Below are 13,173 nucleotides of genomic sequence, written 5' to 3'. Positions count from 1 at the left end.
CTTATTGATAATATCATAGCTGCTTGCTAGTATATATATCACATAAATTTGCCTAAAAATCTTATTAAAAATTGTTAAAAATAATAAAATAAAACTATTTAGGCTTCTTAAACTTTTGTCCTTTTTGACCCCATTTACCATTGCGAATTTTTAGGCGACCCCACTTATGATTGCGAGTTTTTTTGATGACCCCACACATATAAAAAAAATATTATTTTTAAATGATTTGTTTATTTGGTAACAATATACATATGAAAATATATAATTTGAGAATTTGTTGAGAACATACAAAAATATAGACATGTTATAAAATGATATAAATATTTTACATTAAAATCTTTTACATCCCAGATTTTTTCCATGCGACCTCATTTGCGGTCGCGACCCATAGTTTAAAAAACCCTGATTTAGTTTCATGATTATTCTATTATTTTTACACTTATTTCGATCTTCAATTGTAAGTATCAATATATACATATATCTTCACATATAATCAACAGAAAATTCATTCTTTAAAAAAATGACTGATATTTGCAAGACCAATTAAAATATGCCATATGAATTTTTTTGCTTTTTTTTGATTTTCATAAATTTCAATTACTAGAACAATATAGATTACAAATACAGACTTTTTCTTATGTTTCTGTAAAAATTTAATCAAAGAGAATTTATTCCTAATTTTTGTATTCATAAACTGAATAACATTTTTAGAATTTATTTAAATGATAATAATTTGCTTGTTTTTCATCATTTATTACCGAAACTTTTAGCTACATATGTTTGACTTTGAAGTTCTTGAAAAAATGGGTACTATACATAAAACTGGGTACTATATATAAAAATGTTTTGTCTATGCCAATTATTGTTTTTGTAATTTTTTATATAAAAATTAATGTGTATTTTATTTTTTTTATTCTTTTCAGAATTTAAGGCTGTGGAATGGTTCGTTAAGTTACCATTACTGGCAAAAGCCAGGTGTAGTCCGTTTAACTAAAGTTTACATCTTCAATATTACGAATCCAGACGGATTCCTCAATGGAGAAAAACCAAAGCTAGCAGAAGTTGGACCTTTTGTATACAGGTAAGAATAACAGTCTACTGATTTTTGTTAATTGGGCCTATTTATGTTATTAATATAATATACTGGTTATCCAATAAATTACTTCATGGTTCACCAATTTTAAGTATCGTTTAATTCAAACTATATATTTTGGTATTTCCGATTCTGGTACCCAGGTAATGTCACATGAGTTATTAAACTTGGAAAACTCGATATAATATTCCACGGACGAATGAGTGCATCACCTGAGTAATCAAAACGATCATCTATTACAATTAATAATAATTTATTGAGCATTCCGTTAAATTAAGTAACCAAAGTGGTGTTTAGACAAGAGTTAATCGAACATTAGAAAGTTTTCGCTCAAGGACGTATGTGCGCTGATTTGAAGGCAGTTCAGAAGTAACCATTAGACCGGTGATAGAGTTTGCGGTAATTGAATGTATGCATGTTTCTCTCTAGTTGAAGTCAATTTCTGTGTTACTCTAGTAAAGATTAATAGTACCAACTGATTTTGACTTTATATACAGTATGCAGTTTTCAATGAATTTATTTTGACTATAAATGAGGTGATTTCAATAGTATCTATTTGCTTTTTCCATAGACTGGGTACGGTTGTACCATTTTTCTATCATCAATCAAGTTTTTAGTGTTAGTTTGAGTTTTGCATTCTGTCTTTTTTTATTATTCGTTTTTTCTTTATTCCCGAAAAGGACAAGAAATACACGTTCCAATCGTACCCAACAAATTTGTCACAACCGTACCCGATGCACACTTTTGAAAACAAATCATTATCTACGTAAACACTATTTGCTGGTAATTAACTACTAATGGTTCATTTTACAACAAAATAACAAACAAAGTGATCTATCTGTATATAAGTAAAGTATTTACTATAAATTATTATTAAAATAAATCGAAATCTATATAAGCGACTCTATAGAAGCAATACGGTCAATAGATTATGCTCATGTCCGGCGCTTACTCAATGCAAAAATGGAAACTTGTTCGAACAAACATACTTCATCTTTTTTTTTGGACTCTATCTCAAAATCAGTATTGTTTAACTGTTATGACAACTGTGATTTGTCTTTCATTTAGATATTATGAATTAATTTGGTAGAACAGGGGCAATTATAACAATAATGTAACTATTAGATTCCTGGTATTTAAAACTCCAAACTTCAAATCTATTGGACTACAGGAGTAAGTAATCGAAATTCGGAAAAAAATTAACGTTAAAGTTACGCAAAATAATAATTTAGATCGTGGATTTGTATTTCCGTATATTTATTATTTATATTTAATCAAGGTTATTATTAAAATTAAAAATGAATGATCAGATTAAAATGTTAAACTTCACTTGAAAAATTGGTAAATTTGTTATTCTACATATTTTTATATGTTTTATATGTATTGACTTATATTTTGCATCAGACAAAAAAGGGATAAAAACATCTTCAATTATGCTATTCAATTTTAAGTATTTAATTAACTATAACGTAGAAAAAAAAACATACAAAATAAGTGTATATATTTAAAACTCTTAATTATCTAATGAAAACAAAAATCATTGAACATAACACAGGATTGTGTGAATTCACTATTTGTCTTTCGAAACCTTAGTCCAAACTTGAAATAAAAATACTCGTCTTCATTATAAAATAATGATATTTAATTTAATTAAAGCAATAAATCTGGCTGGCATAAAAAATTTAAAACATTATTACGATTATGTTATCCTTCAAATAGTGCGAATCATTCTACCCAATAAAACGACAGATTTTTAGCAAACTCATAAATATTTTTATTGTACATTTAATAACAGTATTTTGAATTATCGAATAAAAAAAAGTAAATGTGCATCTGATATTTTCAATCGTCTGAACAAATAAATTAAATTTTATTTTAATTTGACATGCAACATAAAAGATCTATTGAGACCGAAAATAACAATGTATATGATGGGTTTTTGGAGGTTACATTTGCTTAAATTATGGCAATAAAAAGACATCATTAATTGGTACATTGTTTATTTATGAAGCTACACGTAACTATATTATTGTCAAATGCAAACTGATACTTAAGAATGACCGTGAAAATATTTATTAGGCAAGCATTTTTTAGTTAATTTGGAATATCACTTCATTATAATACCAATAAATTTAAATGATTATGTTGAAATGCTACATTAATATTATCAAAATAGATAATGATATAAATAAATATTATACAAAATAATTATGTGCTCCAATAATGAAGGCTTAATAAAAGACAGTATTATTAAAATACTGAAATTAAATATTATATTAATTAAATAGAAGCCAGTTATTGAATAAAACCGTATTTATCAATTATCAAGATAAAAAAAATAGTTATACTGACGTCCATATGTGTATAAATTTATAAAAATAATTATCATCCTTTTAGTTATTTAAATGCAATTTTTCATTAGAAGTTCTATATTCAAGCCAATAATTTTTTAAGTTAAAATTAATTTTCAAATAATTTCAAATCAATAATTTATAAGAAGAGGTAGCGTTTAGCTATGAATCGATTAATTATGATATCTTATAATTCGATAAATATTTTCAAAGTTTTTTTCAAATGGCGAATTTTTGATGGTCAAAAAATAATAAAGTATAAATGAAAAGGATAAAAGATAAGGATACCTGAAATTCACAAAATATGTGCGTTCGGAAGAAAAGTATCTTCTAATGATATAGCTATAAATTCAAAAACAATCTGGTAATTGCTCTAAATGAGATGAGATATCGTTTTACTTACTTTTCTTAATTTTATTGTCGGAAATTATGAGTAAGTGATAAATACATAATATTTCAATTATTTATAATTATACGTATAAACTATTTTTATAACATGGTGTGAATAATAAACTGATGGAATTCCAATAGTCGTCCCACACGCACTGTGTGTATAAAACAATTAAATCATAAAATCTTAAGCTGCAAATAGTAATTAGCACTATTTTAAAAATACCTTATTTACAACAAATCAAATTTTCCACGTGTCATACAATACAAAATATGAAATTCTTCACATGTTTATGTCGAAGATGCGACGTTTAATACGCAATTAGAAATTTCAAAAAAAGCTATGCACGTGTGGATAATAGTTTCATATTATCGAGTGCAGTCAATCAATAAAAAAAGGTTTGAAAAAGATGAAGATGTATGGAAATTATAATGCTGGTTATTGTCTAGATAAGATAGAACAGATTTGCGTCATGTTTTTTCACGAACTTATTCTATGAACTTACATATGCAAATGTTAATATATGCAGTCGAGATCGAGATCTGTGACGCTATGAATGCATCCCTCATATAGCACAATGATCAACAAATTTCAATTTGATAATTGAATTTAAAAACTAATGTATGTGATAGGATATGTTATTATGATATGGCGGATGATAAAAGGCAAAATGTGTCTTTTGCGTTTTAAGATCCCTTGATTATTATGATTCCTTAGAAAAAGGGATGTCTCTATATACCTATAGACTGATTTAAACGTTCAGTTTGTAGTTATTTAAAAAGAATTATGGATTTTTTTTGTCCATTTATATTATTCAATATATTATACATTTTCTATAAAATATTACCCACCTACTAAAAATTATAGTAAAAATTAGGACACAGAACTCTGATTTCCTTTCAGACCAAATAAATCTTTTGCCTTTTAGGACACCACGCAGATGCATGACCACGTTTCATTAAAATAGGTAAAATCTTCAGGTAGATTTTACTCTTTAGTGCTCTTAGGTTTACTAAACTAAAATAAAAACTTATTCATGCGTTTAATTATTTAAATTTCTAGTTTATAAAATATATTATTGAAATAATTTATGAATAAAGTGGACATAAAAATTTACAAATCTCATTACAACAAGCTATAATGATAAATTTACCAAAATAATTGTACTATAATAATGAGGAAAATCACAAAATTTGTACCCTACAATATATTGCAAATTTTAGATTTCTATTGAAATATTTTGCATTTGTTGCACTAAAGGTGATTCAAAAGACTCGAATCTGGGTCAATTAAATTTTTAACATATTTTTACATTTTTCATAATTAGTATAATTTAAAATTTCATAATTTTATAATTTAAAATAATAAACTAGTGGGGTGGGTGGCATCGTGCCTTAAGGCAAATTGCTGGAACTTCCCGTACCGTAACGAAATGTTCGAGGAATATTGAATGTTTTCAAATAGATTATTATAAATATTGTAACATTGTCTAATATTTATAAGAATTATATAAACTGAATTGCAGAGTTGAAATTATTTGTTTAAAGTATATTAGAACTATAGTCAGAATTAAAAATAAAATCTGAATTATTTTCGATATACAAAAAATTTAAAAAATTTAAAAAAAAAAAAAAAAAAAAAATTGGTACAACATTTTTTTTTCCAAAATCAATTATTTTGTTAAGACAAGCAGAAAGTTCTTTGAATCAATTGAATCGGACGCTTAATTCTCTCAAAAACTGCCATTTTTTGTACATTTAGCTCTGTATCTCCGAAATGGCTGGACCTGCCTTTGCGAAAAACTAATAACCCCTTCTCCCAATCATTACTAATTGAATGTTTTTTAGATCATTCAAATCGGATGCTCCGTTCTCTCAAAAACTCGATTTCTATTTTCTGCACTCTTTGCTCCTTATCTCCGTAACTGCTGGACCTGCCTTTGCCAAAAACTAATCAGCTCTTCTTCTTATCAATAGGAATCGAATGTTTTTTAAATTATTCAAATCGGTTAATCCGTACGCCCGAAAACGTGGGCGAAAATTTGTATCCATACATACATACACACACACACACACACACACACACACACACACACATCCATTTTTTCTGAGGTATGCCAAAACGTTCAGAAACCTTCGGCGAGCTCTAGGATATAAAACGGCAGTGTTGTCGGTTTCGTTAACTCTGGTTTCCCTTCAGAGCGAATAAATCTTTCGCCTTTTACTAAAGATTTCCGTGGAGGGGAGCACTCAAATGAGTCTAAACTGAATTTTTTGTGAGCCCGGCATTTATTTGCTGGGCCAATAATCTGTATAATAAAATTAGAAATAATTTATTGGTCGTGTCCAATTCTTAGCGGCATCCACCAATTGAAGCGTGGCTTGTCAATCTTTCTCTTTCCCTTGTGTTTCGTGTAATTATTATAGTCTAAGAGCCAGTGAACTATTTGACTAACCTGTTTTCTCAAAGCTAGAATTTTTTTTAATGATATTTTATTATCGGTACATTAAGAAAGTGCCGGTCTGGCAAGCATTTAACGATTTAACGATTGAAAAATTGAAGAAACCAGAGTTTGTATACCCGCGCATTGCGCACTGCTATCCGATAGAACGAATTCTATACGGGCTACTATTAGCGTTACGCGCGGTGTACTGTGCATAGAACTCGTTCGATCGGATAGCAGTGCGCGATGCGTTACGCGCGGGTATACAAACTCTGGTTTCTTCAATTTTTCAATGTGTTCCACAAATTTGATTTGAACAATTTTTGCAGTACTAAAAGAAAAAACAATAGGCTTTCGAATAACGCTAATAAGAAAGTAATTGAACAAAACGCACTATCCGAAAACATTAATTGAAAAATTATTTTATCCTTTTTAGCTAATAATAAAGGATTATTTAGCATATATTACTATACATTAAGCGGCCTAAGCCAATATGAGTAGAATCACGTAATTTTTTTTCGATATCTTTTATGGTTACGCCAAAAATTGAATTTGAAAAAGGGGCCACTTTGGCATATTTTCAATGATATCTCGGCCATAAGGTGAGATACAAAGTTGAAGTTTAGTATATCGGATGTTTTCAAAATGACCTTCAAAATGGCGTATAAATTATTCAAATACAAGGGTATTAGTCGATCATGTATGGCAATGCGCCCACACCCTTGCGCGTCGTGACTATTATGTACTCGTCTGGCAGACCCTTGCAATCGTCAGAATGGTCTGGCTTTCTACATATGCTTTCTGAACAGTTACAAGAATACTCCCTCAAAATTTGAGCCTTGTGAAAGCAAGTTAAAAAAATGAGTTTTTTTACATTTTCAAAAACTCGAGGGATGATGACGCAATCGCTAAATGCTTGCCAGACCGGCACTTTCTTAATGTACCGATAATAAAATATCATTAAAAAAATTTCTAGCTTTGAGAAAACAGGTTAGTCAAATAGTTCACTGGCTCTTAGACTATTATTAATTTCCCGTAGGGCAAGTTTTAGTAATCGCAAAAAAATCGAAAATGAAATTTTTTATATATCTTTACATTTTAGAGGTTTCTGAACATTTTGGCATACCTTTACAATTAGAAAAAATGGATGTATACAAATTTTCGTCGACGATTTCGGGAACACCGATTTAAATAATTCAAAAAACATTCGATTCGTATTGATAAGGAGACGTGCTGATTAGTTGGCAAAGGCGGGTCTAGCCGTTCCGAAGATACGGGGCAAAAAGTGCCAAAAATGGTAACCTCAGTTTTTAAGAGAACGGAGCGTCCGATTTTAATAATTCAAAAAACATTTTACTTGTATTAACAAGATGAAGAATTGTATTGTATTAAGCAGATGAAGGCAGGTTTAGCGGTTTCGGAGATCTAATAAAAAATTTTAAACAATGCCATTTGGCGGTCAAAAATGATCATTAGACATATGCACATCAAATTATCAGATATTTTATAAAGATTTTAACAATAAGTATAAATTTTGTTTACATTCCTATGGGTTCCGTACCAATGTTTATCCGTTTTAGGGCGACGCGGCGCTTACGCGTTACGACGTTTCGTCTCTATGCAGTCAAAGCAGTACGAAAAAAAGTTCAAAATTTCCAAAATATGTCAAAATAAAGAAAACATTTTTTTTAAAAAAAAGTAATTTTTTGTCGAATTTATAGTTTCTCAAAAATCTAATTTTTTCGAAGTAATTTTTTTTCAAAAATGTTAATCGTTTTTTAAAAAAATTATAATTTTTGGTACAGGAAGTTCCAGCAATTTGTCTTAAGGCACGATGCCATGCGCCGCACTAGTTCATTTATTAATTACATTACATTAAATGTGTCACTATAAATGTACTGATGTATAATAAAATATGTAATGAAGAATAATACCCAAGGGTAGATTTATGTATGAATTCTCCATTATGTATTATACATTTTATATATTAAATATATATTTTTGATTTGAATTGAATCGCAATACCTACGGGTAAAATGTTCAAACGAAAAGTTGACAAAATGTTATGTATACATATTTATTGAAATATATGTTTTTGAATTAAAATGTTAACGATATCAGATCATTTATATATCTAATTCTTCCAATTACTTTCAAAATTCTATTCAGATGTTTAATCCGGATGCATCTAGAAATCGCGTTTCGGCACTTTACATTCTAATCAATATTCGTATTTCGAGTTTAATTTCATCTTAATTATAATTGAGCTGGAATATTTTAAATATATAAATTATGCTAATATAGTAGTAGATATTATTTAACTTTCTACTTATAAGTTGATTAAATAGTTAATTAGTCACTCTCTTCAATTTATTCAAATTCAATTACTAAAAATGTCTATCTATTTTTGTTTCATTCAATTTTTCAAAATAAATTAATTATAAGATCTGTACAACATTCATTATCTTCTAATTTTAGTTAAGCATTATATTTATATAGGTATATATATAAGTATTCCAAATTTCTTTGTTTACTTTGATTACTTGCTTGCCTCTCCGTGGTTTGGTGTTAAGAGCTCTGATCATGCAACGAGAGTTCTTGGTTCAATACCCACTTCTGACTACCGGATATCAAGTAGTAGTAGTAAGGGATTTTACTTGAAAATATAGATCTAAAATAAGTTTACAAGTGAAAATAATCTTTCTTCGGCATTATGATAATATGAAATATATATCATCATTATACATAAAATTTCATTTAATTTAAAAACATGTATTTCCCTATATAATGTTACATCGAGTTTTAAACGCATATTTTTCACTATATTAGCACTTTAAGGGTGTTTCACTATATAAAATAGCATGTTAAGGATGTTAGAAGAGTTTTGTAGCCTCAGGTATTACACTTTTTTGTAAATTAGATGATTAAATTCAATTCAAATATATTTTATTACATTATGTAGGGTATGATATAATATAATTAAGTACATATTTTTTACCCCATGAATTATATATGCTGTTACAAATGATTTTATATACAATGGTATATGTATTATATCGAACATTCTAATAATAAAATATATCAAATATGGATAGATTTACTTCTAAAAAGCTATGTAGTTGAGTAATATCATCAGCTATTGTAATGATACTACTATACTATCTACTGAGACTTTTAATAAGTTCCTTACTGTTAAAAGTCAGGAACTTGGTATTGCCCGGTCCTAAAAATGCACTTCTTTTGTTATTTTATCTATGAGTACAATTTCTAAAAATTTCTATCTATTTCTGCCTGAAAAATCTTGAATATAAAAATCTATTTCGATTATAAAGAGAATGACAAAACTTTCGTTTCAATGTAATTTGTTACTGATTTGATGACCTTACACAAAACCGACCATAAAGATCTATACTATAGCCTTGTATTTCGGAGTACATATTCATTACAGTACAAATTTAATTTACATTTTATTTCCCAGAAACGATATCATTTCAATAAAAACAACAATATGTAGTACTTTTCCAAGCATATTACAAATTCTTTGATCAAGTGTTCACCTGTCTTTCAAGTATGAATTTGATTTATCTATTAATTAAACATAAAGGTAACAACATCTAATTTAAACAATAATTTTCTATAAATATTCGATAAATTTGCATAAACGCTGCAAGTGAAGTAAATAGGATGTGCAATATGTGACTATGATATTAATCATTATCAATAATGTGCTAACATTGAATAAACAACCTAGCTATCCTTAAAGCCAAAGAAATAGAAATTTACATGATTAAATAATTATTTCAATAATAATCATTCATCCCAAGGCTTTGTATAATATAATCAATTAAACAACCGAATTGATTTATTGGCTTCCAACTATAGTAATCCTAGAAGTGGAATATTAAATGTTGGTAAAATGTTTCTATTAGATAATAGCTTGAAATATAAAACAATTGAAATATGCACTTAGATTAATTTATTTTGGATAATTACAAAATACTGTGAAAATTTAAATATTATTAATTTCCGAATTGTTTACCTAAACGATTTTAAACGGCTTTACTTCTCGAAGACGCTTTCGTTCTGCCATTTTAATATAACTTCACCTATTTTTCTATCAATTATTGTAGAATAAAATTGTAAAATCATATTTACTAAAATGTAATCAAAGTTTTTGATTTATTATCTTATTAGGTTCAAAGATAATAATTATTGAAGTTTTATATTCATTATTTTTGAAACTCCTGTCTAAACTGTTAAAAAAGAACATAATTTCTAAATAAGTGATGAATATGTAATTAATTGCTTTATTATTATTTTCAGGGAGGATATGGAGAAAGTTAACATTAAATTCCATGACAACTATACTGTAACTTATCAACATAATAAAATTTTGAAATTCGTGCCAGAACTGTCGATAGACCCCAACACGAGGGTCCTAGTGCCAAATATTCCTCTGCTGGTAAGAAACATATTAATTAACAATTAACATTTCATTTAAAAAATTATTGTAAAAATCTAGTTTTAGTTATATATTTTTTCTTGGATTGACATTAAAGAGTTAGATATTTAATTTTTGGTTTCAAAAATGTATCATAATTCATAGTAATGTAATTTCTCTGAAGATTTTTTTTAATGCAATTCACGAGTAATAATAATAAATTTGTTATGTTTTTATAAAATATTTTTTGTCAATTTTTGTTCATGTTATGGTAGCAATTTCAATATTCATTATTTTTTGTTAAAAATAATTATTTATTCATTTTAAAATTTAATATTGTATTCATTTATAATTATAATTATATATTTATATTACTGGGATTAGCTCTTTCAGCCAGCAAGCCGCCCAAGTATTTGTTACACAAAATATAACTTTCTGTAATTATTATTAAAAAAATGTATTTAAGAATTGAAATTCACACTTTTAAGAAACTATAAACACAATGACAAATAGGAATTTTGATAGAATAGAAAACACTGGGTGTCATAGATGATGCTCTACTGCCAGGGTTAACTAACCTTCAAGTTATATGGCACCACAATATGATGTTAAAAAACAAATTTAGACCATATATATATATATATATATATATATATATATATATATAATACATATTTATAACCAGGGCCGGTCCTGGAGTCCTCAGCGCCCACATGCCATTTTTTTCTAGCCTTTCATTATTTAACACTTGTACTTCATGTTGGATTATTTCAATTTAATTTTTCATTATTTAAAATATCCAAAATTTTATCGGAAACTTCTCAAAATTGATATCGTAAGAGTCCAATTGTACGCATTTTACTTCACATCATGTATCAGAGTAGACTGTTGTTTTAAAGTTAAATTTATGACGTATTTTAAAAGCATTGTTCAAAGATTAGTATGTGAGTCAAAGAAATCATATATTTCTTAAATGATATTAAAATAACTATATTATAAATTTCATATCCGAATCTCGTGTTGGCGCCCCCTAAGGCGTGCACCCGCATTTTTTGCGTGCATCGCATTCAAGGTAGAACCGGTCCTGTTAATAATAAATTCATTTTATATGATGAATAAATTCCTAATTAACTAAATAATTTTGCCAAAAAATATATTACTCAGTAATAAAAAAAGAATGCTAAGTTTTTTCTTGTTTCTCTTACAGTTTCATATGACTGATTAGTGACATGAAACCAAAGCCTTTAGTATTGAACCGACTCTGCAGTTGTGTTAGAAAACTGCTTTAGTGACCGAAATTTTTGTTTTTTATGATATTTTTATCAAATCAACAAATATATATGTCGTTTTAATAATTATGATGATGTTTATTATATGTTTATTTTCCATCAGACGTTAACCACGCAGAGCAACTACCTCGGTTATTTCCTGCAGAAAGCGATATCGCTCGCGTTACTTCTTGCGAAATCGGAACCGTTTGTCAGCGTGACGGCAGACGAGTTGGTTTTCGGATATGACGACACGTTGGTCACGTTGGCCCATCGATTTTATCCGAAACACAAAAGGCCCATGAGCAAGATGGGCCTCCTCATTGGGGTAAGTAAATAATACATAGAAAATAGTTGGTGAGGATCATTGTGATTAATTAGATATTAAGCGAATAAAACTATGTGAATAAAACCACTATTTAGTCTATGATATATATATTGAACATCACTATACAATCTTCTTCTCTCGTTACTTATGCTAGTCTCTTAGTTACAGGTATTTATATTTATTCATTTATACCCCCTACCCCAAAGGGTCCCCGGTTAAATTGAAAAAACCCTGGCCAAATCTTGACCGATAGTAAATAAAGCCTTTGTTTCAAATTACAATAGAGTGAATAACTGATCAATGATAATATTTTAAAATTTATCTACTTAAAAACATATCAATTTTTTACAACTTATAATAAACATTAAATTTTTTACTTCTCGAAGGAGAAATTTTATGTTTTTGGGATTAAATTCTATTTGCTCTGTTTTCTCGACGTTTCATGTATGGGACCAAATTTGAAAACAGTATGTGTATGCGCGTATGTGTCAGCCGATTTTTGACTTTTCGTCGACGTTTTCTTAAAAACGGCTGAACCGGTTTCAAAAAATTAAAAGCCATACGATGTATCTCGTTAGGAACTATCAAGTCGGTTAATTTGTAATTAGTGGAAATGTGTGATTTTTTTTTTCTCCAAGTTTGTTAGTGTACAATCTCAAATCAATAATTCAAAAACAGTTTAAAGAATATTGGTTGGGAATTGCGTTTTTAATAAGCGGATGCTTTATAATAAACACATATCTAAGTTTAGAAGTTTGTGCCTAACTGTGTAAGAGATTTTAATCAGAATCTATGCCGAAGCATCTGTATGTGTTTCGTTTTGTAAGTAGCTACTGATTACAGTCGATGACCTCACAT

The 13,173-nt window shown here is 28.1% G+C and overlaps 1 protein-coding gene and 1 non-coding gene across 2 annotated transcripts in view; both read left to right on the top strand.

Annotated features, from left to right (window-relative positions):
- Window positions 1-13,173, top strand: part of LOC113370372 (scavenger receptor class B member 1-like) — a 62,784-nt gene that overhangs the window by 40,349 nt on the left and 9,262 nt on the right. Inside the window, exons 3-5 of the mRNA XM_026611038.1 lie at window positions 924-1,081; window positions 10,602-10,740; window positions 12,112-12,315. Coding sequence (XP_026466823.1) covers window positions 924-1,081; window positions 10,602-10,740; window positions 12,112-12,315 — 501 coding nt within the window. The remainder of the gene's footprint in view (window positions 1-923; window positions 1,082-10,601; window positions 10,741-12,111; window positions 12,316-13,173) is intronic.
- On the top strand, window positions 6,015-6,135 carry LOC113371728. The gene has a single exon (XR_003366667.1). It is a non-coding gene; the product is annotated as a U5 spliceosomal RNA (small nuclear RNA).

Source organism: Ctenocephalides felis, unplaced genomic scaffold, assembly GCF_003426905.1.
Source record: "Ctenocephalides felis isolate EL2017-DRISC unplaced genomic scaffold, ASM342690v1 CF-g0.4_SCAFFOLD_01492, whole genome shotgun sequence".
In the NCBI taxonomy this organism is placed as follows: domain Eukaryota; kingdom Metazoa; phylum Arthropoda; class Insecta; order Siphonaptera; family Pulicidae; genus Ctenocephalides; species Ctenocephalides felis.
The sequence above is the reverse complement of the archived record's forward strand: the minus strand, read 5'-3'. Positions and strand labels throughout refer to the sequence as shown.